The 27,326-nt window shown below is 19.4% G+C and overlaps 4 protein-coding genes across 6 annotated transcripts; 2 read left to right on the forward strand and 2 right to left on the reverse strand.

Moving 5' to 3' along the window:
- Nucleotides 1–1,108: 1,108 nt before the first annotated feature.
- On the reverse strand, nt 1,109–6,500 carry LOC122717028 (protein singed). 2 transcript variants are annotated; one of them, XM_043940687.1, is made up of 8 exons: nt 6,345–6,500; nt 4,707–4,819; nt 4,120–4,363; nt 3,776–3,909; nt 3,264–3,553; nt 2,837–2,997; nt 2,072–2,542; nt 1,109–1,898 (listed from the first exon to the last, which is right to left on the reverse strand). In XM_043940687.1, exons 2-8 carry the CDS (start codon nt 4,764–4,766, stop codon nt 1,693–1,695), a joined length of 1,566 nt encoding a protein of 521 aa, XP_043796622.1. In that variant the 5' UTR covers nt 4,767–4,819; nt 6,345–6,500; the 3' UTR covers nt 1,109–1,692. The 2 variants fall into 2 exon arrangements, with proteins under 2 accessions (XP_043796622.1, XP_043796623.1); XM_043940688.1 differs by having other exon boundaries at nt 6,375–6,489.
- A 4,220-nt stretch (nt 6,501–10,720) lies between these two features.
- LOC122717382 (alpha-(1,3)-fucosyltransferase 10) lies at nt 10,721–13,325 on the forward strand. Its single transcript, XM_043941420.1, has 7 exons — nt 10,721–10,807; nt 11,018–11,057; nt 11,157–11,275; nt 11,634–11,853; nt 11,968–12,157; nt 12,284–12,461; nt 12,846–13,325. The coding sequence occupies exons 1-7, from the start codon at nt 10,724–10,726 to the stop codon at nt 13,323–13,325; spliced, it is 1,311 nt and encodes a 436-aa protein (XP_043797355.1). The 5' UTR covers nt 10,721–10,723.
- On the reverse strand, nt 11,067–19,207 carry LOC122717381 (tubulin-specific chaperone D). The gene is made up of 11 exons (XM_043941419.1): nt 18,721–19,207; nt 16,964–18,647; nt 16,569–16,772; nt 16,300–16,464; nt 15,932–16,056; nt 15,500–15,853; nt 15,080–15,382; nt 14,688–15,006; nt 12,300–12,432; nt 11,677–11,832; nt 11,067–11,326 (listed from the first exon to the last, which is right to left on the reverse strand). Exons 1-8 carry the CDS (start codon nt 19,060–19,062, stop codon nt 14,725–14,727), a joined length of 3,459 nt encoding a protein of 1,152 aa, XP_043797354.1. The 5' UTR covers nt 19,063–19,207; the 3' UTR covers nt 11,067–11,326; nt 11,677–11,832; nt 12,300–12,432; nt 14,688–14,724.
- A 2,026-nt stretch (nt 19,208–21,233) lies between these two features.
- LOC122717077 (zinc finger protein 800) lies at nt 21,234–26,469 on the forward strand. Of its 2 annotated transcripts, none has more exons than XM_043940796.1 (9): nt 21,234–21,259; nt 21,342–21,638; nt 21,957–22,344; nt 23,203–23,478; nt 23,698–23,857; nt 23,939–24,079; nt 24,379–24,530; nt 24,598–25,126; nt 25,306–26,469. In XM_043940796.1, the coding sequence occupies exons 2-9, from the start codon at nt 21,625–21,627 to the stop codon at nt 26,451–26,453; spliced, it is 2,808 nt and encodes a 935-aa protein (XP_043796731.1). In that variant the 5' UTR covers nt 21,234–21,259; nt 21,342–21,624; the 3' UTR covers nt 26,454–26,469. The 2 variants fall into 2 exon arrangements, with proteins under 2 accessions (XP_043796731.1, XP_043796732.1); XM_043940797.1 differs by having other exon boundaries at nt 21,241–21,259; nt 21,342–21,651.
- Nucleotides 26,470–27,326: the final 857 nt, after the last annotated feature.

Here is a 27,326-nt window from a genome sequence, read left to right on the forward strand (position 1 = left end):
ATTTTGGAAAATGGTAATATGAGAAAAATTTTAACAAATGTTTAATAGCAGAATTTATTGCTTACATAATGCATTTAGATTATCCCGCTTTCCTCAATATGATAAATAACATAAACTACAGATAGTTTTGCCAAAGTAACGACCTTAATATTAATCTTGTTTGTATATGAAAAATAGAGAGCAGATAAAAAAAAGTATCATATAAAAGATAAAAGCATATCGAAAAATAATTATTCTCTTTTTGTCGAATCAAAATATCAATATATTCGAAAAATATTGAAATTCGACAAAAAAAGAAAAATGTTACTTATAAACTAATCGATAAATTACACGCCCACAAAATTAGTACTAATCCATATATAAAATTTACGATTTTAATATTTTCTAAGCGGGTTGTGACGTAAAATTCTTTCATAGAAATAGCTGTAAAAATGTTTCGACCATTGCACAGCTCACGGAATGTGAATTTCTTATGTAGAAAAAGCGTGATCTCAAATTATACAGATTAATTCGATTATTGCATCGATTTTTTTGAAGATATACACTAGATAGCAAGTTTATAATGATATGATATATTTGTGCATGACATGTTTATTCTATAATAGTGTATAATTGAATAATATAAAAAAAAATATATTTATCATGTGCAATGATTATTTTTATTAACTAAAATACTATGTATATTACTTATTAACAAATTTCGAAATATGCTGTCTAGTGTATTAATTGCTTTACAACAATTCAATATTAATTGGTGTTGATATTAATACATTGATACAAAGACTAGAAAGTAGAATTTTTTTAACACTTAAACGATCGGTTAAGTTCTTTGTTAATTTTTATTTTATTTTATTCTTATAAAATAAATTATTAACAAAATATTTCCATTATTAATTAAATAAAATTATCAATTATAAGATTTAAGTAAAGTAAGATGAAAAATTATAAAATGTCAAATTGTAAACATATTTACAATATTATAAAAGAGTGTTATAGGTAATTATTATATTGCTTGATAATTAAAAAATTAGAAAAATTTTATTAATAAATATAATGTTTTTATATAAAATTACCGATCAATTAAGTATCAAATATTGAAAAATAAATATCTCAAGTAATATATTAAATTAAAGAAAGTATAATTCAACAAATATTCAATTATTCTATGATGAAAAAACAATGAAAAATATTAATTTTTTTTTTTTAAATTATTAGAATACGATGTAATAACCGCTAATTATTCTGTAAATATGCGAATGATCAGTCTTATTCGGTATTTTATGAATAGAAAAATCGTAGTTAGAAGTATAAAAGAATCGTAAAAAATTAATTCGACGATGTACTTCTAATTAAGTACTCGATAGGAGCTTTTTCCGTACTTGTAAATATTATATTAGATTACATTCGAAGCTATAAAAAGGGCAAAATTTTAGCTATGTTCATTTAAAAATTTAATCCAACATTTGTATATTTCTTTTTTTTTCCATTTCTGATACTTAGAATATAATCAAAAAATATAAATTATTAAATTCTTCAATAAATCATTCAAATTAAATACGTTTTCTAGATTGTTTTTACTAAAACTTTTTGAGTATTTATATCTATTACATGTAACGTCTTTTTAAATATAAAAAGTAAATTGCTTGAATAAAGTTTTAAATGAACATAGCATAGACATGATTATTTAATCAATTAAAATTCCCACTTTGTAGCAGATTCATAATCTGTTTCTCCGAGACGCAATGCTCCATTTTTTCCTGCAGTTAGATATCTTCCATCGGTATGCTTAATACAAATACGAGAAGGTTCTCGTAATTCTAAATAAAAGCCATCAGAAGATATATCGGAATCTACGGTTACTCCTTCGCTATCTGCATGCCAGTATTTACCATTTTGACCTGAAATAAAATAAATTCAATAGATAAAAATAAATCAGTTTTTTTAAGTAATTAAAATTTAAAATATATTTTAAAATATTTTTAAAATATTAAACTATTATTAAATAAAAAATCGAAAATTATATTATAATTTTTAATTTCCACATAGATATATTATACAAATAATTTTTTACCTTTAAATCTAACAATTCCACGATCACATCTTTCGACTCTGATAGTTTCGTAAATAGCTTTGTTGCATTCTAATTTTGAACTGGCTGAACTTTTAGGTCCCACAAATCCTTGTTCACAACGTAATACTAAGACAGGTCTATTCATCAAATAAAAATAATATTTGCTAGCATCTGAATCCAATCCATTTACAGATTCTGCATTAGCATAAAGATGACCAGAACGCTTTGTTGCTAAAAATTTGCCATTGTTAGCACGTAAAGCTACTGTTCCATCTTCCGATTGCCAAATCAAATCAAACAAAGCATTAGAAGAACGTTTGTGTTCCGATGCTTGAATTCCTCCTCCTGCTTCAAGACTCCAGTAACGATCTTGCATGGTACGAACATACCATCTTTTAGTTACACGATCAAATTCTAATTGGAAAGTTTCATGTCCAGAAATTTCATCTTGATTAGCAGTCACATCAACGCCTGAAAGCATAATGCTATTATTATCCAGAAAGATTTTTTAAATTTATTTAATTAATTATTTATAATAATTTGTAATTAATTATAATTAAAATTTATATTTTAAAATAAATAATCGAATTATAAATAAATAATATTTATTGATAAATTTTTATAATTAAAATTTAACAAATATGATAATTTATAATTAAATGTAAATATATAAAAAAAATAATTATATTTAATTCTAATTATAAATTTTCTTTAACTAAGATAATAAAAACAAAAATAATAAAAATTATAGAAATAAAAATATACCTTGTTTCACAGATACATAACGTTGATTTAAAGCAGCAACAAAAGAAGCTTGCGGTAATGATTCTTCTAAAGAAAATAACTCATCTCGAGTTACAGTTGTTGATCTTGATTTTAAAACAGCTTTACTTCCAATAGGTGCCAAATATGCTCCATACAGATCCCTTTAATTAAAAATATTATAATCTATATCATAATCTTCAAAATATAGATACAAGATCATTTAAACTAATATATGTATAAATATATATAAATATATATATATATATGTTTTATATTTTATATATATAATAAATATATACACATACTAAAATTAATTTACAATAATTATAATAAAATATAACATAAATTAAACAATTTTTTTATTTAATGTTTACAGAATTATATTTTAATATTATAATGTAATGAAAAGTATACTAATATTTCTTACCTGAGTGCTAGTAATCCAGCATGAAACTCAGCAGCATAAAGACAATCTCGTGTACAAGAATCTAAAAGTTTACCATCTCGTGCTAAATATTTGTTATTACAAGTGTGTAAAGCATAATGACCACCCTCAAATTTAGAATGTTCTTCGCCATTATCTTCTATCGAAGCAGGACGAAATTCTAAAGTAAAGAGTGTATCTTCTCCCCAAGGAACTGGCGCATCTACATGAATTTCATCTTGTGTTGCACTTAAGTGAGCAAATCGTTTTCTTCCAGCAGATTTTAAATTTACCTAAAAGAAATTTGCATAAGAAAAAAAACTAATCAACATTTTAAAATAATGTAACATATTTATTTTATATTTATGTACAATATAATACATATAATACATATAATAATACATATAAACTCATTCATAATACATAAATTCATCCAAAATTTAATATATGAAAACTAAATTTGTTTTTGATAAAGAATTTAAAGTTATGATATAGTATGCAAAAATTTTACTTACTTGAGGTCTAGCAGCAAGATGTACTAGCCAATATTCTGCTTCACTTGGTGCTTTGGCTATACATTTAAGTTCATCTTGACTAGAACCCAAGAAATATCCTCTTTGAATATTCTTTAGAGCCCATCTACCACTTCCTAATTTAAAAAAAGAAATTAAATTTTTACAAATGATTATGATTTATAATTATGTAATAATAATGTGTCTAAAAAAATATATTATTTTTATAGATTATATAAATTGATATTAAAATTGAATTTATTTAAAAAATCAAAGATTGATTTAAATATTTATACTAAACTTAATAAAAATAAATTTATATTATATGAAGTCAAAATTTTGCATACCATCAGAAGCTAACTGTATTTGAAAAGCACAACCAGGATCACTAGGATCTTCTGCCTCACAAGTAACATTTCCAAACTGATCCACTGCTAAATAACGATCTAAATGAGATCGAAGAAAAACTTGCTGTTCACTACCTTCTAAAATCCATAATTGTTTTTTCTTCAAACTTGAACCATTTGCATTAATTTTAAATCCAAAAGTTTCAGCTGTGAGATACTTAAACTTTCCATTTATTAAACCAACCTATAATAAAATTAAGTAAATATTATAAAATTAAGTAAATATAAGGGAAAATATTTAAAAATATTATATTTAATTAGCTTGAAAAATAAATTTATCTATTTATATGCTTTCTTTATTTATAATACATTTATAAATTCCATTTATTGTATATACTTCAAATAAAAAATGCTCAAATTTTTATTTTTAATCTATAATTTTAAATTTTAATTTACGATTTTTAATATTATTTTTAATGTTTAATATTTTTTAAAAATACAAAATAAACAAATTTAAATTAAATATAAGAAATATATATTAATTTATTAAAAATAAAATATATAACTTTTAAATAATTAATAATTACCGTCCATCCAGATTTTTCATTTGTATTTTCAGAACCGACATTCTCACCGTTAGCCTGCATTGTTTATTTCTATCGATCGTTAATTAAACGTGTAAAAATCCTTCGAATTATTTCTGTAAATATATATAAAAAAAACTATAAAAAATTTAAATTATATTTATTTATAAGAATAATTAATAAATTATAAAAAATATAATTAATTATAACTAGTACATAACTAATAATTCACAGTAAAAGATATAAACTATTCATAAATATATATAAAAATTTAAATATTTTAAATAATTAAAAAAATAATTATGATAATAATTAATTTTCATAAGTATTTAAATATTTAATAAATTGTAATTAATGATAAAAATAGTATTATAATAGAAAAATAATATCCTATTTTTGTCTTAGCGTTGAAGTTTTCTTAGACAAACATATGAGTCTGATCTCTTCAGAAAGATATTTTATAAAATGCAGTTCCTAATTTAGAACATTCTTCAGTCTTAAAATTTTTTCGTCTCCCAAGTATATTTTATTTTCAACCCTCAACTTCATGACTCATTTGTACGTGTTTCCGCCTGGGTGGGGCCAACTTCACTAAGAAAATGTTAACAAGACTATTTCGTCTTAATATCAATTTTTATCAAAGAACTGTTATTAATTTTTATTAATTATTATTTTTTCCAATTATAGAAAAAAATATAATATAATATAAAATTTATAAAGTCTAATCCATTATTTATTATGACAGCTGTTAAAAATTATTGTTCTGGTATATAAATATTTTAAGCTAAAAAATGTAATTAAACATGTATTTGAAATAAATGAAAGAATAATATATAGGTGTAATATATATATATTGAAGGTTGATTGTTTTCTTCATTATTTATTATCATTTTATTGTCAATTTATTATTTCAATAAACATTTATTTAACAAAAATAAATTTTAAAATTATTCAATATCTCATTATAAAATAAATTAACAAAATACGAATTTTATAATATTAATTTTTTATAAATTTTTTATATTTACTATACACTATTTTATAACACAATTAAATTTAAATAAATATATATAATATTATATTTAAAATTAAATTATCATTTAAAAAAATTTATTAGAAAACGAAAACTGAAATTATAAAATTAAAAATTATAAAATTACTAAATTCAAAAATCAGTTAATTAAATCATAATGCAAAATCAATAACACGATACGAAAGCCGGGACAATGACTGGCGTTCCATCCACCCAGTTTAACAAAACTATATTTTGATTCTAAAAAAAAAAATAAAGAAAAATGACTAATAATATTAAATAATAAACATTAAAAATTAAATTAGAAACAAGCAATAAATAATATGGCAATAATATAATAATAAAAAACTAAATCACATAATATAAAATTATTCAATAAAATAGAATATATATTACAAAAATCCTAAATTAAATATTTTTTTTAAGTATCAAAAGATATTTAAAAAATTTCAAATGAATATTTTAAAAAAACAATAAATGTTATAATTAAAGTCTAACTTATAATTGTTATTTAAACTAATTTTATTTATTCAATAATTAATAAATAATAAATAAATAATATATTTTTGTACATTTAGTAGTTTAAATTTGTAANTTAATATACTTACAGAATCAAAAGGAAGACAGATTATACGTACTTGTCGTAAAAATACACTAAAAACAGACAGAAGAAAGTACGCAAGAGAAGTATCGGTCACGACCGACGAATTATGTTCACCGCAACAAAGATACTCAGCCAGCAACTGACTTGACTCGCTTGTTCTTCTCAGTTTGTGTTAAGGATCCCTCAGGACTTTTGACGCATGCGCAAAATCTGATTCCACCATAGAATCAGGATTGTGTATAGAATGTAATATTGGTGGAGAAACATTATAAAATTTATTTATTTTTTTATATTTATAATTGTTTATATTAATTGTATTTATTATAAAAATTATTTAAGCTATTAACATTAATTTGTATATTGTATACTACTAGTAATAATAAATATCATATAGTAAATAAAAATTTTTACGATAAATATAACAGATATAATAGGTATCTTTAAATTCATACGGCCCTGTATAATTTTACAGAATATCGCGCGTGCGCCGTTTTAATAAGGGGGTCGCAGTCGTGAACGATAGAGGATGTAGAAAGAGGAAAAAGTGGGGAATAAGCATACATCGAACTGTCGACTTTCCGGAAGACAGTGAACCGCAGATCGACGACCCTATCTTTGTGATTGCTGTTTTTGCGATGAAACTTCATATACATTCCATTTTTTTATTTGTAATTTATCTATTCTTTATAATTATTATTTTAATATATTTAATATTTAAGCTTTTCTTTTTTGTGAAGATTTAAAAATTTAAAAAAATCTTTTTAAATATATATTATTTTTAAATATATATATATAAAAAGATTTTTTTACAGTGTCTGTTTTATATTAATAAAATTAAAATTTATCAAATTAAATTATAAAGCTATAATATTAGTATTTTCTTTATAATAAATGTTAAAATATTTTAAAATATGAAATATATTTAAGTTGTACTTAAAATAATTATTATTTAATTTAATTATTACTTTGAAAAAAATATAAATATATGTTTTAAATAAATATATTACGATTAAATTTTATAAAATAAAACGGCAAAAAAGATATTTTAAATTGAAATTAAAATGATTTCAATTTCAATAAGCAACATTAATTTTTTAATCAAAAATCATTTATAATTTTACGAAATTATGTATTAAATATAGAAATATGTAAAAAATAATTCGTTTAAATCTTAATAAAGTTTTTATATTATGTATATTTTTATTTATTTAAATTGACATGTATATATATATTTAAACAATATATGTATATAATTTTATTATATATTAAATGAATTATAATTATTATTTTTATTTTTAATCTTTGAATATTATATAATTATGGAAAAAATATTTTTATCAATCTAGTGATATATAATTTTATTATTTATAAATATAATTAATTTTTTTAATTATATTTTCTCAATAAAAGAAATATTCATTTATATAATTAGGAATTTCATTTTAATTCCTTAGACAATTTACAGTTAAACGATATACAGTTATTTCGTCCTCTTTATGATACGATATAGACTTTCTGTGATAATTACCTTTTTTAAAGATTATTTAAAATTTTAATAATATATATTTTACTTAAAATCAAATAAATATTTTTATTTAAAATATTTTAAATTAAATTAAAAATATTTGAAATAATAAAAATATTATTATAATTATAATATGAAATAATAAAATTATTATTAATATAATAAAAATCAATATATTTCCATTCTTTCTTATCTTACTTCCTTATTTTCTTAAAATATACCGTTAGTTTTGAATCAATATATTATTTTATGAACGATGTCAAATATACACCAATGTAGAAATATGCATTCTTTCATAGAATTGAATTTCTTAGAATATAATTTTAAATGGAATTATATTGCTGTGGAATCAAATTTATTATTCTTGAATAACATTCTCCATTTATTTTTAAATATATAATATATTAAAATATATAATAATATTAATTTTATAAAATTTAATAAAATTTGTATAATATTATTTTTTACTTTCTATATCTAAACGAATGTATATGATTAGATATTAATCATTAATTTAATGAAAAAATCATTATATTTTTATAAATTTGTATTTAATTCTTTGTAAAATATTACATAATTTTCATATTTATAAATGATTAATTTATTATTTAATGCTATATGAAATTCATGAAAAAATCAAATAATAATATATTTGATAAAGTTTTATTAATAATAAATATTTAATTAGTAAAAATTTTTATATAAATCAATCGAATATTTAGAATATAATCTTATTTCATTCAGGAAGTTTAAAACTTTGAAGCGTATCTAACGAGACATTTATACTGATTTCATTCTTCTGGCAAATTACGGACGCAGAACAGTTCTAAATTTCTTTCATTTGCGATTGAATTTGAACTTTTAATTTACACATACTATTAACAATTACAAAAATATAAAAATTACTTATTTAAGTCATTTATGTCAGTCATATATTTTTATATATATAAGTTGTATTCTAGTTTATTTTCATATTTCATATTAAATACATATATATATATTTATAAAGAAAAATTCATATGTAAAATATTTTATTTTATAATATATATCATTAATATATATATATATATATATATATATATATACACTGAATTTATATAAATCTAATAGATAGAAAGAAAAAAGTTAAAAAAAATAGGATATAAGATATAAATATAGCATAAATAATAAAAGAAGATAAATATAAAAAAAGATATATAAATATATCAATACATCAATAAAAAATTATTATTTAAACTATAACTATAATGAATTATAATTTTTTAAATATATTCGAATAATAATATATTGAATATTTAATAATATTAGATTACAAAACTTATAAAGCTTTTTTGTAATTTTAAATAAGTAGTTCACTGTTGCAAAGATAGCCTAGATGCATCTAGCAACGTCGTTAGAGAAACTATAACTGATGAAGAGAAAGGAAGAATGAATAAAGAAAAGAAGAGAGTTCGTTGACCGTCAAAGAGAAGTCAGGAGCATGACTATAACCGTGACTGTGATCGTAATCCTGATCGCATCGTGATCGTAACCATGACCGACTTGCTCTTACAGATCCTTAGAAAGTCTTATATGTGTTCACGATAATAGGTAAGTAAATATATATATATATATATATATATTTACTTACATTTCTATGAATATTATATAGTTTATATATTATATACATATAATAATCTTTATATGATTTATATATATAAAATATATAAATATACAAGAAAAATATATGTAAACATATTTACAAGTACAAAGAAAATCGTAATATACAATAGATTTATATAATTTATCAAATTTATTTATATTTAATTATTTATTTATATTTATTTATTAATTATATTTAATTATTTATTTTCATGTATCTTATGTGATTATTATAAAAAAATTTGAATTTAATTAACGTCAGTCAAGATACATTTTTTTTTACAAATAAATTTAATGTTCTTCTAATTCTAGATAACAATTTTGATAGTATAAAAATTTATTGAAATATATTTTTTTTATTCACATATTTTTAAAATAAATGTAAAAATTAAGTTATTAAAGCAATAATATTATAAATAAACAATAATTTATGATTAATAATAAAATTTAATTGCAAAACTTTTTAATGACATTTAATATTTTAAAATAATTCATATATTATATTTGTATTTATTACTTTATTTAAATATAAAATTATTTTATTTTTTTATATATAATTTTTGTGTATTTCAATTTCAATTATTATAAATAATTACAAACTTATATATTGTAAAAATTAATCATTAATTTTTTATCACAAGAAATTGTTTTTTTTTATAAAAATATGACGAAACATTTGTGCCTTAACCTCAAATTTATTTTAGTTTCTACTATGCAATACAAATTATTTATGTTATTAAATTTTTAAAACATTTTTTAAAAAATATTTTTTTAAAAAAGTAATATTGTAATTATAATAAAATTTAAGTAATTATAACATAATATAAAATTTATTGTAAAAATAACAGTAAGAATAAATAATGTTTATTCAAAAACAATATATTATTTTAATTATTAAAATATGTGATATGTTAAAATATATAAATATATAGTAATGTTTTAATTATATTATTTATTATATTTCATAAATTATATTATATATTTTTTATAAATATAAACGAAAATATAAAATCTGTTAAGTATCTGTTAAGTACAATATATTATTTTTAATAATGTGAAATATTTTAATATAAAGTTTAAACATCTAAGTTTTAATATCTAAATAAAACATATACATTTCATTAAAATATTTTAATCAAAAATAAATCATTAAGAAAACAGCATAACTAAAATAAATATTTTATTAATCATAAAAATTATTAACTATTAACTATAAAATGTTGTACTTTTATTTTTCACGAAGAATATATTCTATATTTGTAACAATTGTTGCTCTAAGTTTGAGTATAATAATTTATCAGGTATATCTATAATTAACTTTATAATTCCATAATATAATAATGAAATGCTTATAAAAAATATCAATAATAATAATAAATTAATAATTTTTTTGATTTATAAATATATACTTATTAAATAATATTTTAATATTAATAATATTATACAAATTATAAGGATATATTATAAAATAAATATAAATCAATATTTATTAAAATTAACATTATTAACAGATATATTTAATTCAAATTGGCAATAAATTACATTATTCAGGTATATAAAATGTGTCAAGTTTTGTTTGATATTTTTATAAATATAAAACATAAATATTTAAATTATTGAATTAAAAGATATTTTAATTATATTTTTTAGACGTACCTGTAATTTTATGGTGGACACCTTTTGGAAATGATGAAAAATTACGAGACTGTGAAAATTATCAATGTTATTTCACAAGTAATCGATCCTTTCAATATCATAATCAAGTAAAGGTAACATATATAATTTTTATATATAATTATAATTTAAATTAAATATAAATTCTGAAAAATAAAGATTTAAATAATTTCAATTATTTTTTTAAATTTAAAATAAAGTTAAATATATATTACAAATTGAATAATTATTTTATTTTTTTCATTCATAATCATTGTAAAATTGTTGAATTATTAAAAATTAAAATAATTATAAATTAGTAATAATATTAATAAATAAGAATTGATCAATTTATTATTACAAGGTTAATTATTAAAAATTTATTAAATTTCATAATATATATAAAAATTGCTATTTGTTTTTTAAATTAATTGAGATTATTTTTCAAGAATTCATATTATTTTTAATTTTCAGAGTTTCCTGTTTTATGGTAGCAGTTTTCAAATTAATGATTTACCAAAGTGGAAATCCAATGAGATTTCATGGGGTTTATTTCATGAAGAATCTCCTAGAAATAATCCAATCTTAGTCCAAGAGGAAACTCTGAATCTTTTTACATATTCCTCAACATTTAGTAGATTTAGTGATATACCTCTTACTCTTGTAGATCTACCTGGAATTACAGAATTATTAAGTCAATATAAAAAATTAAAAATCCTAATATATATATATATATATATATATATAATGTTATAAAAATTATGTTTTCATAATAAATTAATTTTCATATAAATTATTGGTTTTACAGGTAGAAAATATTTTGTATCGACTAAACAAAAAACTAAATTAATGTATGAAAAAAATTTAGCACCATTACTTTACATACAATCTGATTGCGATACTGCAAGTAATAGAGATAGTTATGTAGCTGAATTAATGAAATATATACATATAGATTCATATGGTACATGTTTAAATAATGCTCAACTTAATAAAAGGTAATATATTATACATATACATTCATATATGTAGATTTAAATATTATACACAAACGTAAATTTAAATAAAATTAATTTTTTTTTATTATTTGTATAATGATTTAATTATAACGTATTATTAAATAGATTAAAGGAAAATTACCTTGAAGTATTAAATAGAGAGGATTTTCTTTCATTCAATGCCAATTATAAGTTTACAATAGCTTTTGAAAATGCAGTCTGTGACGATTATATCACTGAAAAATTATGGAGGCCTCTTATTGTTGGATCTATACCTGTATATTATGGATCACCATCATTTAAAGTATTAGTTAAAATTTATAATATATTATAACAATTATTTTATAATAATTTATAATATAATGCAATGTATCACATTGATTCATATTTTTTTATAAAAATTAATAAATTTTATAAAACATTCTAATAACTTTCTAATAATGATTATATAACATTCTAATTTTTTATTAAATATTAAAAAATCAAACATTTCAATTTTATATTTAATTTTATTTGACGAAGAATTATTTATATGGATAAAAAAAATTACGTAATTTTTTATTAAATATATAAAACTTATATTATATAAAACTTATTTTTAAAAATAAAAATAACAATTCAAATAATAATTCAATAAAATTGATTATATAATAATATAATACATATTTCTTTTTTTCTTTTTTTTTAGGATTGGCTTCCAAATAATATGTCTGCTATTTCAATACTTGATTTCAAAGATCCAATAAGTTTAGCCAACTTTTTATATAATCTTTCTAATAATGAAATTGAATATAATAAATATTTATCACATAAATTAATTGATAATTATGATATACATAATGAAAGATTAAAAAAGGCATTAAAAAAAAATAAAAAATGGCTATCCAATGAATTTGGAAATTATGTTGAAGAGTTTGAATGTTATGTTTGTAAAAATATACATACAAAAAAAAAAAGAAAAATTATTAATAAGAAACATTATAATTGTCCATTACCAAAAAATCCATTAACAAACAAAATTGATTATTCTAATTCATGGACAAGACAATGGATTTTAGAAAAATGTAGTGCAAAAATATTAAATTATTATCTCCAAAATAATCTTACAATTAATATGGAGAATTTTGAAAGAGATAAAATAAAATTATATGATAGAAATGAATGTTAATCTAAAAAATTATATATATGCAATAAATTATATATTTATATTTATAATTATATATTTATATATATTATAATTATATATGTTTTTTTTATTTTCATTATAAATTTTGATATATGATTGCCTATATTTTTACGATAAAAATAATATTTATAAAATTAATAAAAATTTTTTAAAATCTTTTTTTTTATTTTATTCTTTTATTCCCTAACTTCATTTAAAAAAGAAGGTAATAAAAAAGAAAAAAACATAAAATTATTTTTTAAATAAAATTCTTTATGTTAAAATTTCATGTTTCTGTTACATATATATATATACATATATATATATATATATATATACATATATTATTTTACATATATATACAAAAATTATTTTTTATACTTTATAATAAAAAATTTATCAATTCATAATAAAAAAAATTCATAAAATAATTTTTATATTTTGCAAACTATAAATGTTTCACATTATAGTAATATAGTATATATCACTCATACTTCAACATAAAACAAAACAAAGCTAATCAATATAATATAGCTAATCAATATAGTTATTATAAATTTAAAAATATAAAACAAAGTATAAAATATATAAAACAAACTAAGAGAAATTCAGAGATCACACATCACTAGCCATAAAAATAGAAAGAATAGAAAGAATATAGAATCAAAAGATAATATATATTATATTATATTATTCATGTCAGTCATAAATAATCTTATACAGTTTTTGTTTTCATTTTTAATCCAACTCAATTCAATTTTTACTTCATACAAATGCAATACAAAAAATAATTAAAAATGTTTTGAATAAGAATTTAGAAAAATATATAATTATGATTATATCTTAGCCTAAAATCAACAGAGGCATTTTGAAAAAATAATAATAATACTGTTCATAATTTTTGTTTATCATTTTAGAAGATATAAATTGAATGAATAATTGAAAATATATTTGTATTAAAAAAATAATCATTTCTTGTTTCTATTAACAAGATAGATAATATACTGATATTAATATATATTAATTTAAATAATATAGTTTCTTGATATACAATATTACATCAAAATCATAAATTAGACATAATGAAATATATATTGTAAAATACAATATAAAAAAAGAAAATATTTTCACAAAAATATTTTTAACTATTTTGAAAATATTTTATTATAATTCTTATTTTTTTCTTGAAAATATTGAAGTTATATTTCAAATATTATTCTATATCATTAGAAATAAGAAAAATTTTAATTTGTATTTTAATCCCAATAAAATATTCTATATAAAACATTAATATCATAAGAAAATAAGTATTTTATTTTTAAATATCATAAGAAAATAAATATTTTATTTTTAAATTCTACTTACCAATTTAATTAAAATAAGGCAAAATTTGAAAGAAAAATTAATTTGTAAGTTTATTCTGTAAAATAGGAGCAGGTACTTTCATTAAATCACAAAGATGATTTCTTATGGGTCGCAGTTCAGATACTGATTGTTCCCAATCAGTAATATTTAATTCAGTTAAAATTTGAATCAAATCCTCTTCTGGAAGATCCATTTCTTCCCCATAAAGAGTTAAAGCTTCATATGTTCTTGTTGCAGCTACTTTTCGTATACATTTATATTTATGACAAAGAAAAATACTTAACTGACAAAATGCTCTTTTTGCAACTGCTCCATGTAACTGTAAATGTTGTTATCATTTTAAAATTATCTCATTATTTTTTAAATAAAATATTGTAATATAATAAATATACCTGCAAGAGTTGACAAAAAACATTTATACTGCTAATTAATAACTTAGTATTATTTGTAATTTTTATTTCTTGTTTAAGTAATATTAAAATTCGTTCTGCAATTTCATTTTCAGAATCATCAAGAACAATTTGAATACAACCAGAACTAAGTAAGCGATCCAAAAAAGCTAACATTGATGTAATCATTCGTTCGTTTTTATGACTTTCTTCAAAAATATCTAAAATTTTATAACACAAACTTCGAAGACCCAATTCATCTATTTCTTGTAAATAAGAAAATAATGAAACACTAGAATATTTAACCTGAAACAAAAAATTAAAAATGTTATAATTAAAATGAAAGATATTAAAAAATATGAAATATATGAAATATATTAAAAAAAATTTAATAATATAATTTAATAATATATATTTCCATACCAAAGATTCACTTAAACCACCAACACTAAATATAATTCCTCGTAAAAGACTCATTGTATAAGGAGGATAAGATAACATTTTAATAAATCGTGGAAAAGTAGCTGACTCCATTCGCCATTCTATATTTTCTTTACATTCATCATAAGGAAAAATGGTTTTTAATTCTGCATGATATGGAATGTTTGGTAAGGAAGGATCATTATGAATAAGAGCACTGAAAACAACTCCTGCTTGTGCTCGAATTCCATCAATTCTTTCAACAGCTTGTTGTGCAATTCCACCAATTATATTTGCCATTAAATTTTCATTTAACATAGAAAATAATTTTGCTTGTGATATTAAATTTGTTAATATCTGAAATTATTACATCTTAATATAAATAATTTACTAAGCATTATCATTATATAACTATAAAATAACGAATATTTTTACATGTAAACCAGTCATTGCTGCTTCTCGTACCCAAGCTCCTATGTCTCCACGACTATCTATAGTATATTCTTTCAATGCCAATAAATAACAATCATATAAATCATGAATATATATGCACCATTTATCTATTATAAAAAATACGAAAATATTATTTTCTATCACAAGATAATATATATAAAGAATTAAATAGTTATTCTAAAGTTTAATATATTATTTTATTTTAAAATATTTAAAAAATAGTAATTTATATAATATTAATTTAAATTTTTGTTTTTTATTATGAAATATACTTTTAATAAAGATTTAAATTAAAAACTTAAAAATATTTAAATATTAAAATATAAATATTTAAGAAATAAAAAACAAACCTGCTTCTTTTATTCCCAGAGTTTGACAAATCATTATTAATGCATGAATAGCTTCTTTTCTACTTTCTGCCCATTTTAAAGTACTTTCTGATATTTTTGTACATTTAATAAGAGCTTCTATTATATCTTTTACTCTTTCACAAATTATAAATAAAGGAAAATAACCTATAAAAAAAAAATTATCAATTATTAATAAATAATTATTATCAATAAATAATTATTAAAATCAATTAATTATTTAAATTGTTGTAATAAAATTTTTTAACAACCTATTGCTTGTGCAAAACCTATTCGTACAAGTTGATTATTTGATTGTAAATTATCAAGATAACGATTAATAACAATATTGCGATCTTGAGTGTTTATGTTTGTATAGTATTTTCGAAAAAATTCTGTGTGTGCTTCTGCAGCTTTTATTTTTACTATAGATACTTCATGACCCAAACATTCTTCTAAAAGATTTTGCCAATCACCTGTAAAAATTATATTTATTTAAGTAATTTGTATATATATATAATATATTTATATTATTATTACAAATAATATATATATATTATCATTAATATCATATTATACATATACATCTACAATTAATTTCTGCATATGAATCTTTATAATTATATTTGAATATAAATAATTATATTTATTATAAATATTAACTTACAAATAGTTTCAATAGAAATAGGAAAATTAACAATTGAGCACTTTTTTATAAGCACAGCACATGCTTGTTTCATTAATTCTCCTCCTAGACCTTTGAATTGTCCTCTTTTTCTAAAAGTGCTAACTATATTTTTGATATTCTCTATAGCGAAAGGTCCAATTATATCTTCAATTTTTTCATTACAACTATTGAACAATGCTTCTAAAATTTCTGCAATAGCTAATACTGCACCATGTCTAATATTTAAATCAATAGAATTTAACATATCTAATAAATTTGGTAAAACTGTATCTCTAATATAATTAGAATCAATAGGAGTTAAATTAAAAAGCGTTTTAGCTGAAAGTTCTCTAATTGCTGTATCCCAATGTGTAATTTTTCTTGTAATTAGATGATCAATCAAAGATTTTGTATATTCTTCATATTGTGCAATTTGTGTACTAATTTTCAAATATGCATGATTTCTAACACCAACTTCAAAATAATCAGCAATTGTAAGTATTTCTATTCCATGTGGAAAATTTCCTTGTCTTCCTACATTTTCTTGAAATGCAGCAGAAGCAGCTCTTCTACAATTAATTTCTCGATCAAAACAAGTAACAACCAATAACATAGCTGCAATTTCTTTTACGTAAGGTTGAATTATATCAGGATCATATGCTCTGGGAAATGACCAACAAATATAACATGCAGCATCTCTGATTAAATATCCAATTGAACCATAAGCTCTGGGTTCATCAAATACCAAGGCTTGAAGAACAACTGGTATTACATCATTTAAACGATGAGGAAGAAGAAGGCCACGTCTTCCTAATTCTGCTAATGCCAAACAACCTCCATGCCAAGCAAAATCTGATTCTCTACCACAAAAAAGATTTAACACAAATCCCACAACATCATCTGCTAAATCCATTGGTAATCTTGCTGTTATTCTACCAATTCCTTTTGCAGCAGACCATCGTATTGTAATTGCTTTATCTCTAAGACCTTGTATAAGTTGTTCAATTATATCTTCTATTGTTGATGGAATATCTTGATCATCATGATTCAATGGAATATTTTTAGTATCTTCCATACTTTCTATGGTGTTATAATTAATATTAGTATTAGGTACTAAAGATATAGGTCTACTAGTTCTTTGATATCTCCATGAAGCCAACTTTGTTCCTAATAATACCAGTCCAATTCTTTGTACAACTTTCATTCCAAACTTACGAATAAGATCTGCAGGATTTTCATTCAAATGAAGTTGTAAAATTTTATCTAAAATTATTTGAATGTATGGTTTAACATCTTCTCTTGCACTATGTTTTAATATTGCTGCTATAACTGCTAATGGACCATGTCTTAAAGGATCATTTTCTGCACATTGTAAACTCCACATTATCATTTCTTTTAAATATAATTTTTTAGCATCTGATCTTGTTAAAAAATTAGCAATTAAAAAAACTGCAGCTGCAGCACAAGCATCTTTTGATAAGCAAAATAATTTGCATATTTTTAAAATTCTAATTGTTATCGATTGTTCAAAATTAACATCAGAAACTTCTAAACGTGAAAGTGGAAATGGTATTTTTGAAATTATAGAAAGCCAAATTAAAAGTACATATCGAGTTTCCCATGTTTCTACATCATTTGGATTTTGTTTTTCTAATAATCGCAAAACAGGAAGAAGATCAGCTACCTAAATCAAATTAAATTACATATATAAAAATTGAAATATAAAAGTTGTAAAAGATTCGAATAAATCTACATACCTCATGTGGAAGATATGTAACAATTTTCTTGTATGTTTTAACAGACATAACAATGAAAATATATTTGAAAGCATTATGTTGCATAATTTCTGTAGAATTTTCATCTTTAATGATATCAAGCAGTGGCTGTAAAATATCATCCATATAAGGATCCAAGAGTTGTCTCTGATCTTGATATTGTGATAAAATAAAATTAAATCGATCGCGATTTTTTTCAATAAGACTTGGAGAAAGATCAACTTTTTTTAATTCACCAATTAAAAAAGTCACTTCATTAATTTCTTTAAAAGCATTAAATCCACAACCAATTATTTCTGATTCTGAACAATCATTTAACGCCATCTTTTTTATTTTCGTATCGTTTTGTATTATTCGAAAAAGCAATTACAGTCAATTAAAATTCATTCCTATACAATTAAGTTTGTATATGAAGACTAAAAAATATGAAGAACAGAATCTTTCGAACGATTTCACGAAAAACGATGCCAAATTATTGCGCATGCGTGATGGTATAATAAAATTTCTATAATTTTATATAGTTTATTAATTATTTAAATTTTATTTATTTTTAATATATTATTATAAATATAATAAAAAAATCTTTTTTAAAAACTAGGAGTATATTAATAATTTTTTTAAATAATTGTAAAATTTCGTTTGAAATAAATTTGTAAATTAAAAATTAATAAAGTATCTAATAATTTTTTTATAAATATAAAAAAATTGTATGTAACCTATAATTAAATAATATAAGGTAATAAGATGTTTATATGATATATATAATATATATATAATAAATAATAATTGTGTGGCACATAAAATAACAAATCTGTAACAAAATGTTATATAAATTTTTTTTAAATAAGAAAATTGTTAATATAAAAACATTTCATTTGAGCGAATATTAACAAATTAGTTTTTTGAGATATTTATGAGTTAAAATTATGAATATAAATAAACATGTATATATATTTAACATAGTGATATCCTAAATTTATGAAATTATTTTTTAAGTTATATTTAATTTATATCTAGTTTAATTTTATTTAATTCATACATATGATAGATATTTTATTTAAAAGAGAAATAAATATGAATACTTACATAAATTCTTAAATTCATAGTTAAAAATAAAAGTAAAAATACTATTAGAATTAGAAATACATACATATATATGATAGTTATATGTATATTATATATATATATATTTTATTTTATTATGTCATTTATTTTATTATGTTATGAAAATGATAATTTCATTCCAATTATTTAATATATATACATATATTAAATTGAACATATTTATAATTCTTGTAAGTTATGAGAAATCAGAATTTTATTTTATTTAGATGTAATTGATTTTAAAATAAAAATAAATATTTTAAGATTGTATGATATTTTATTTATAATAAAGTTATGATTTCATATTTTTGTAATTTTTATCATATCTCGTTATATTAAAAAAATAAAATTAAATTTTAAAAATTAAATAAAATCAAAATAAAAATTTTGAATAAAAATTAATTATATATAAATATTTAATAAGATTCTCTAAGAACAAAGAATCAAATTCATAAAAATATAAATTTCTACATAATCTTATAAAAATTATAAATCACATTGCATTTATATAGTATTAAAAAAAATGTAATTTTATAATTTATACGTATATATGCCATAATTTGTTTCTCTATTTTTTTTTTTTATAAAATATATAATTTTTTATAATTATGTTTTTTTTACTTTATATTTAACTATCGTATAATAATTTATTTGTATCGAATAAAATTTTTCTTTCATAAAATATTAATATCAGTAAGAATATTATTGATTTGAATAAAGTAAAGAATTACAGCAAGTTAAAAATTAAAAATCATTAAATTATAATATAATATAGAGAAAATAATTGTTAAAAGAAATTATTCATTATTTATTAAGTACAATTATTTTATATGAAATTTTATATTGCATTTATGTGTTATGATTTTGAGCTTCTAAATATCTACTAATAGTATATATTTATAACTAATAAAATATAATTGTAGACAAATAAATTCATTAAATTAGAAAAAATGATACTATTTATACAAATATCAAAATGATGAAATAAATGAATATAATGTTTCATACATTCTGTATAAGTTTTTGTTTTAAAATTATTAAAATAAATTTATTTTATTATATCTTTTTGTCAATCAAATATTGTATTATATATTGAATATTTATATATATTAATAACTGCAATAATGATGAAAAAAGTAAAATATTTCTTTTTTTATCAGTTTCTATGATTAAATCTTATTGTTAACAATTTGTTGCTTAATATTGTGAATAAATAATAAGTTACTTCAGATGATATTTGTTATTATATATCTGAAAATGATACATATATATTTTTATAATATTTTACTAAAATTATTAACTTTAATTCTTTAATATAAATCTTACATAACAATATGTGCATTCTAAAATTTTGATACATTTTAAAAATTTATATAATATAACCTCTTATTTAATAAAAAAAAGAATCATAATACTAGTAATTTATTTCTTATTTTTTGAAATTTATTGAATTCTTGTATATTATTAAATCACATAATTTATTGTTTTAAAACTTTCAGCTCATAAGAAATATTAAATAACAAGTAAAAATATTTATCCGTGAACTGAAGGTGCTGCCTAGTACCATTTCTTCAAAGCGGTAGAATCAAGAACCTCTAGGTTTCGGAAAAATGGAGGTTGTTACTCAGTGGAAATTGTGAATCCATCTCGTTTAAGAAGATTTAAATCGCGTGATTTTTTCATAGAATAAGAAATTCTTAATATATTTTCTTGATTCCTGATATTTTATTTTCTTTATAAATCCGAAATGTAAAAAATCAAAACCGATTTTTACGTAGTAAAATGCAGGAGAGACGGTACATCTCTATTGTACGCTTTTCTCAATATACTTTTAAATCTAATATTTTTATTGAATATTTAACTATTCTACTTATCAATAAGAAAATAATTATTTCGAGAACATATTTTCACGTTTAATATTCTAATTTTTAAGTAATAGTTTCAATTTTATGATTATTTTTATTTTAATTTATTACTTCTTTAAAATAATCTAATTTTCTTCTATTTATAATTAATAGTCATATTATAAAATTTATTAGTTTTATAAATTTTTTACATTATAATAAGTTTCACTATTAAGCTTACATAATTCTATAAGATATTGTTTCTTTCAGTTTTAACAAGATAATACATTGGATGTATAATATTCAGTACAAAATGAAATCAATGAAAGCAAAGACAAAAGCTAAAAAACCAAATGGAAAATTTGGGAAAGTTAAATTTCCTTCCAAAGAAATTACTCATACAGATCAAGATTTATCACAACTATATCCACCAATAGACACAAGTATTTCAACTCTATATCGTTTGAGCAAAATTTTAGAAAATGGCAGTGATGAAGTTAAATCCATTCTAACATATGAATGTGATTTGTTATATGAATGTCGTGTATGTCGCAGTCTCTTTAGAAGTTTAATTAATTTTATTTCTCATAAACGTGTCTACTGTAAACAAAAATTTGATGTTACATTTGCCAAGAAATCTTCCAATGATTATGATATAGTATGTTCTATTTTATTATATTTTTATATAAAGATAAGATTACTAATGATTACTATTTATATTTATATTATAGTTTTATTAATATAATATATTTGAATAAAATATATCTAAAATTTTACATTTACTAAAGTAATCTTAAGTACATAGATATTTCATAATAAACCAGAATCTAAAAAAAAAAAATAGAAATTAGATAGATAAAAACATTTTCAAATAATTTTAAATTTTATTCAAAATTATATTAATAAATTATAAATGTGTTTTCAATTGAATAGTTATGAAATGAAATAATATAAAATATATAATGTTTCAAAACATACTCGTTTAAAGATTGAGTTTAATATATAATAATTTTATTTTTGTATTATAATGTTTTGTATATTATCAATAGAATTTGAAAATTTTAATAATATTAATGCAATATTTCATTTATAGTATCATTCATAGTATAATTCTTTAAAATAAAAATATTTTAATTAATAGATATATATTTAAAATTTATATACATATTCTTATATTATACTTATATATTTATTATATATACATTATATATTTAAATACATAAGTAAATTTAATTATTTATATATATATTCAAATAATAATAAAAACAATTTGTAAAATTTAAAAATGAAATAAACAATAATGTAATGTAAAAGATTAATTTTGCATAATTCTATTATATTTTAATTTCGAATATAGATTTTAAATGTATATTTTTTGTGTTTAATATTATATTTTTATGAAATTGTTTGTTTTGATTTATATTAAAAATATTTGAATTATAAATACATAATATAAAAAAATGATACTATTTATACAAATATCAAAATAATATAATATAAGTTTTATATGTTACAGACTTCTACGAGTAAATCAGATATACAAAAATCACAAAAATTATTTGAAGAGAGTTGTGGAAATGATAGAATTTTAAGAAGCCAAGTGTGTAAAGAAGTGCAGAAGAAAGATCTTACTACGGTTGTTAATATGTTACAAAAAAAGCAAATAGAAAATTTGCAAACAAATACAGAACAGTTGTGTTTAGAAATTATACATTCAAATTCATCAGCAGTTTATCAAACTGTCGAATCAGTTACTCCAAGTAAAAATCATACAGATTTAATGAAAGCACAGGTACAATTAATAATTATATATTAATAATATTATATTAATAATATATATATATATATATATAATTATTATAATATTAATATTATATATATAATTTAATTATGTTATGTATATAAATAATTTAAATACTCATAAATAATTAAAAATATAAGTATAATTATTTTAATTATTTTATTAATACATTAATATTTTATTATTGCTTTAATTTTAAATAATATTTAGATAATGGAATTAAAGGATACAAATGAGCAAACTGCAGTGTTAGGTGTGAATGGACGAGTTTTACAATCTAATAAAAAATTGAATAATAATAATACAACTCAAATTCATAATAATACAGAAATTGGTAGCATTCGTGAGAATGAACTTATATGTCGTATATGTATGTTTATATTATGTTTTTCTTATATATAAAGTAATATAAGTTTTCTTGCATTATAATTACAATATTTTTAATTTTTAGGTTATGCGAAATTTTCAACAAAAAAAACATTAACAGTTCATACAAGGACACTACACACATCTCATAGATTATGTTACCCTTGTCCTTGTTGTTCTAGTACATTTGCAAATACTTGGAGTGTTTATAGACATCTTTTTAAAGGTAAACAAAAATTTTATAACATTTTAATTTATATAATTAATAATAATAATTATGTTAATAAATTTATTAATATAATAATATAATTTTTAATTAATTAATTTTGATTTTATATTTTATAAGAAAGAAAATTAATTTATTTAGAAAGAAGAAAATAAATTTAATTATATAAAATTACATTGGAATATAAATTTTGTTAGAATGAAATTCATATTAATCTAATAATTTTATTGATATTAATCTATAATTTATTTCATATTAATCTATAAATTTTTAATGAAATTTTTAAATATAAAATATAGTTCATAGAAAATCTAATGAACAAGTACGGAAACTTAGACCACAAATACAAGAGAAAGCATTTATTAAGGATACTACAGCTGCTGAAGATTTACAAAAAGAAGATGCTAGTAAAACTTTAATAAATAATGCAGTAAGAGTTAATGAAACACAGGTATCTTAATTATTATGGTTATAATTTCATTAAAATATTGTTAATGTAAAACATAGCATTTTAATAGGAATGGATAGATCATTTAGAATCTGACACAGAACTACAAAGATGTGGAGGTTGTGGAAAAAGATTTGATAGAAAAGCAGCTTTATCAGCTCATTTGACATATTGTCATAGACGTGTTGCAGCATATGAAAATATAACTAAAATTAAAAAGATAAATAAAGTTTCATCAGATTGTACTTCAAATGAAAATATAATTATTAATTCAGAAACTCAAGAAAATAAAGCACAAGTTTCTACACAAATTAATAATACTAATGAAACATCTATTCGTGTGGAAGCAATTGCTAGTTTAAGTAAAGCAGATTGGGATATGTTGGGAAATGAAGAATTAATTTCACAAAATAAATCTAATGAAAATGTTCTCACAAATGGCATTCAAAAAAATGTAGAGGACAATCATTCTTCTGCAAGTGATATTTCTGATCCTTTAGAAATTCTATATACAAATATAAATAAACATAATGAAATAAAAAAAGGAAGTAAAAAACGAAAGAATAAGGATAGTATAAAGAGAGTGAATAATGCTGCAGGTAAATATATATTTGTAAAATTTAAAATATATATATATATATATATATATATATATAATATATAATATAATATAATATATTATATATAAATCTAAGAAAAAATTTATTCTATTATTTTTATTTGTTTTTTTATTTTATTTTTTAAAATATGTATTATGATATAATACTTTTATTTTTAGAAAATATTACAAAAGACATATCTGTAGAAATAAATATGGAGCACAATGTAGAAGAAAAATTAGATCATATATTATCTATGGAGAAAAAAATAACTTCGATAGTAGATTTTCAAAAGCTTCAGTGCCTTCCATGTAAACGAAAATTTCCTTCAGTAAATAATCTAAGAAGACATGCTGCCATTCATATTGGTTGGAATCGCTATCAATGTAAACTTTGTGACTATAAATGTTTTGATAAATGTGATTGCATAGCACATTGCAATAAAATACATAATGCTCAAAATAATCGTGCTCTTATAGAAGAAATGATAATTCAAATTCTAGATGATCAATATACATGTGATCAAAATATTATATCAGATGTAACAAATTTAGAAGAAAAAATTGATATTCCAAAAGTTGTAGAAGTTAATATTTGTGTTGAACATGTGAAACCAGAAATTCAAATTGAAGAAAAAAATATAAATATAACAGAAATAGAAATAATTGATAAAAATAATATGGAACCAGAAGTTCAAGTGGAAGAGAAAAGTATAAATTTAATAGAAACAGAAGTGATTGATAAAAGTTCAATAACTTGTTGTGAAAATGTAGAAACTCAAGAAACTTCGAATAATGATATTAAAGGACAAAATACATTAAGTCTAGATCCTGATCTTCGAAGAATGGTAATGGAAGTTATTTTTGGATCTTCTGAGATTCATTCTACAAAAGCAGATATAAAAGAAAGTATATCTTCAGAAAATTCTGATTTAAAAGTATTGAATACAGAGGATATTGAAGTACAAGGTCAAAATTCTATAAAGGAAAACGACATTAAATGCCTACAAGATTCAAAACCTCAACGCCCAATTCGTAATAAAATAAAACCTTTAAATAAAGATTTTATCTATGACTTAAAAGAAGTCGCATATCGCAAAGATTCTTTAATTATGAAATCTTTTAATAAATCACTTAATAAAAAATCTCCAGTACAAGAAGAAGATAATTTGGAAAAAGATTTAGAACAACCGTCCAAACGTTTTAAATCCATAGAAAATGATGAAATATTAATTCTTTGTGAAAATAATACTATCGTAGACAGATGTGAGATTAGTCTAGATAGAGATTTAAAAAATAATTTTTCTTTTTCTCAGTGCCACAATTAATTATTAAAAACTTCAAATATATTGAAATTAGTAAAATCTGTATTTAATCAAAAATAATTATTTAATCACAAATCAAATTTTTGGTAAATTTTTAAATTGTTATTCATAAATATATATATGATATATATTTATTTATTAATATTAATAAATTTAAAATATTTAAAATATTTTCAGATTTTCAATTTATGTTACACATTTTTAATAATTCAATTCTTTAATATATTGTTTTTTAAATAGATAATTGAAGATATTGAAATTTTTTACATATGTAGATGTATATAGAAACTGATTTACTATGCAATAAAAAAAAATGTATATATATTAGTATTCATTCTCAGAATATCTAATAGTTGCTTTATTTAAAAAATATTGTTATGATTTGTAGAGATAATGATTTTTACAAAATTACATGTTTTAGATATAAAAAACAATGAAAATAAATAATATTTGAATAAAATATATATATATTTATAAATATATATATATATAATATTTGAAATTAAAAAATTATTTGTGTTTCTAAGCTTGATTAAATACAAATTTATTATATAAAGTGTATGTACAAATTATTACGTAAAATATTGCAATATTTTTATTGTTTAATGTTTAAAATTAATTTAAAATAAATAAATCATTCTTTTTATTTTATATTTAAATTAAATAAATAATAATATAAATTAATCTTTATTTTAAATTTGCTCATTTATTGTATTTTAAATTAATGCATATAAAAATGTATTATTTGTTTGAATATGAAATTAAAAAATATTTTAAGTAATATGTTATAAAAAAACTAATAATTATTATTTAATAAAAATTAAATATGGATAATCTATATATATATATATATATATAATATTGATACATTGTAAG

This window comes from Apis laboriosa, unplaced genomic scaffold, assembly GCF_014066325.1.
Source record: "Apis laboriosa isolate Shangri-la unplaced genomic scaffold, ASM1406632v1 scaffold4_cov146, whole genome shotgun sequence".
In the NCBI taxonomy this organism is placed as follows: Eukaryota; Metazoa; Arthropoda; class Insecta; order Hymenoptera; family Apidae; genus Apis; species Apis laboriosa.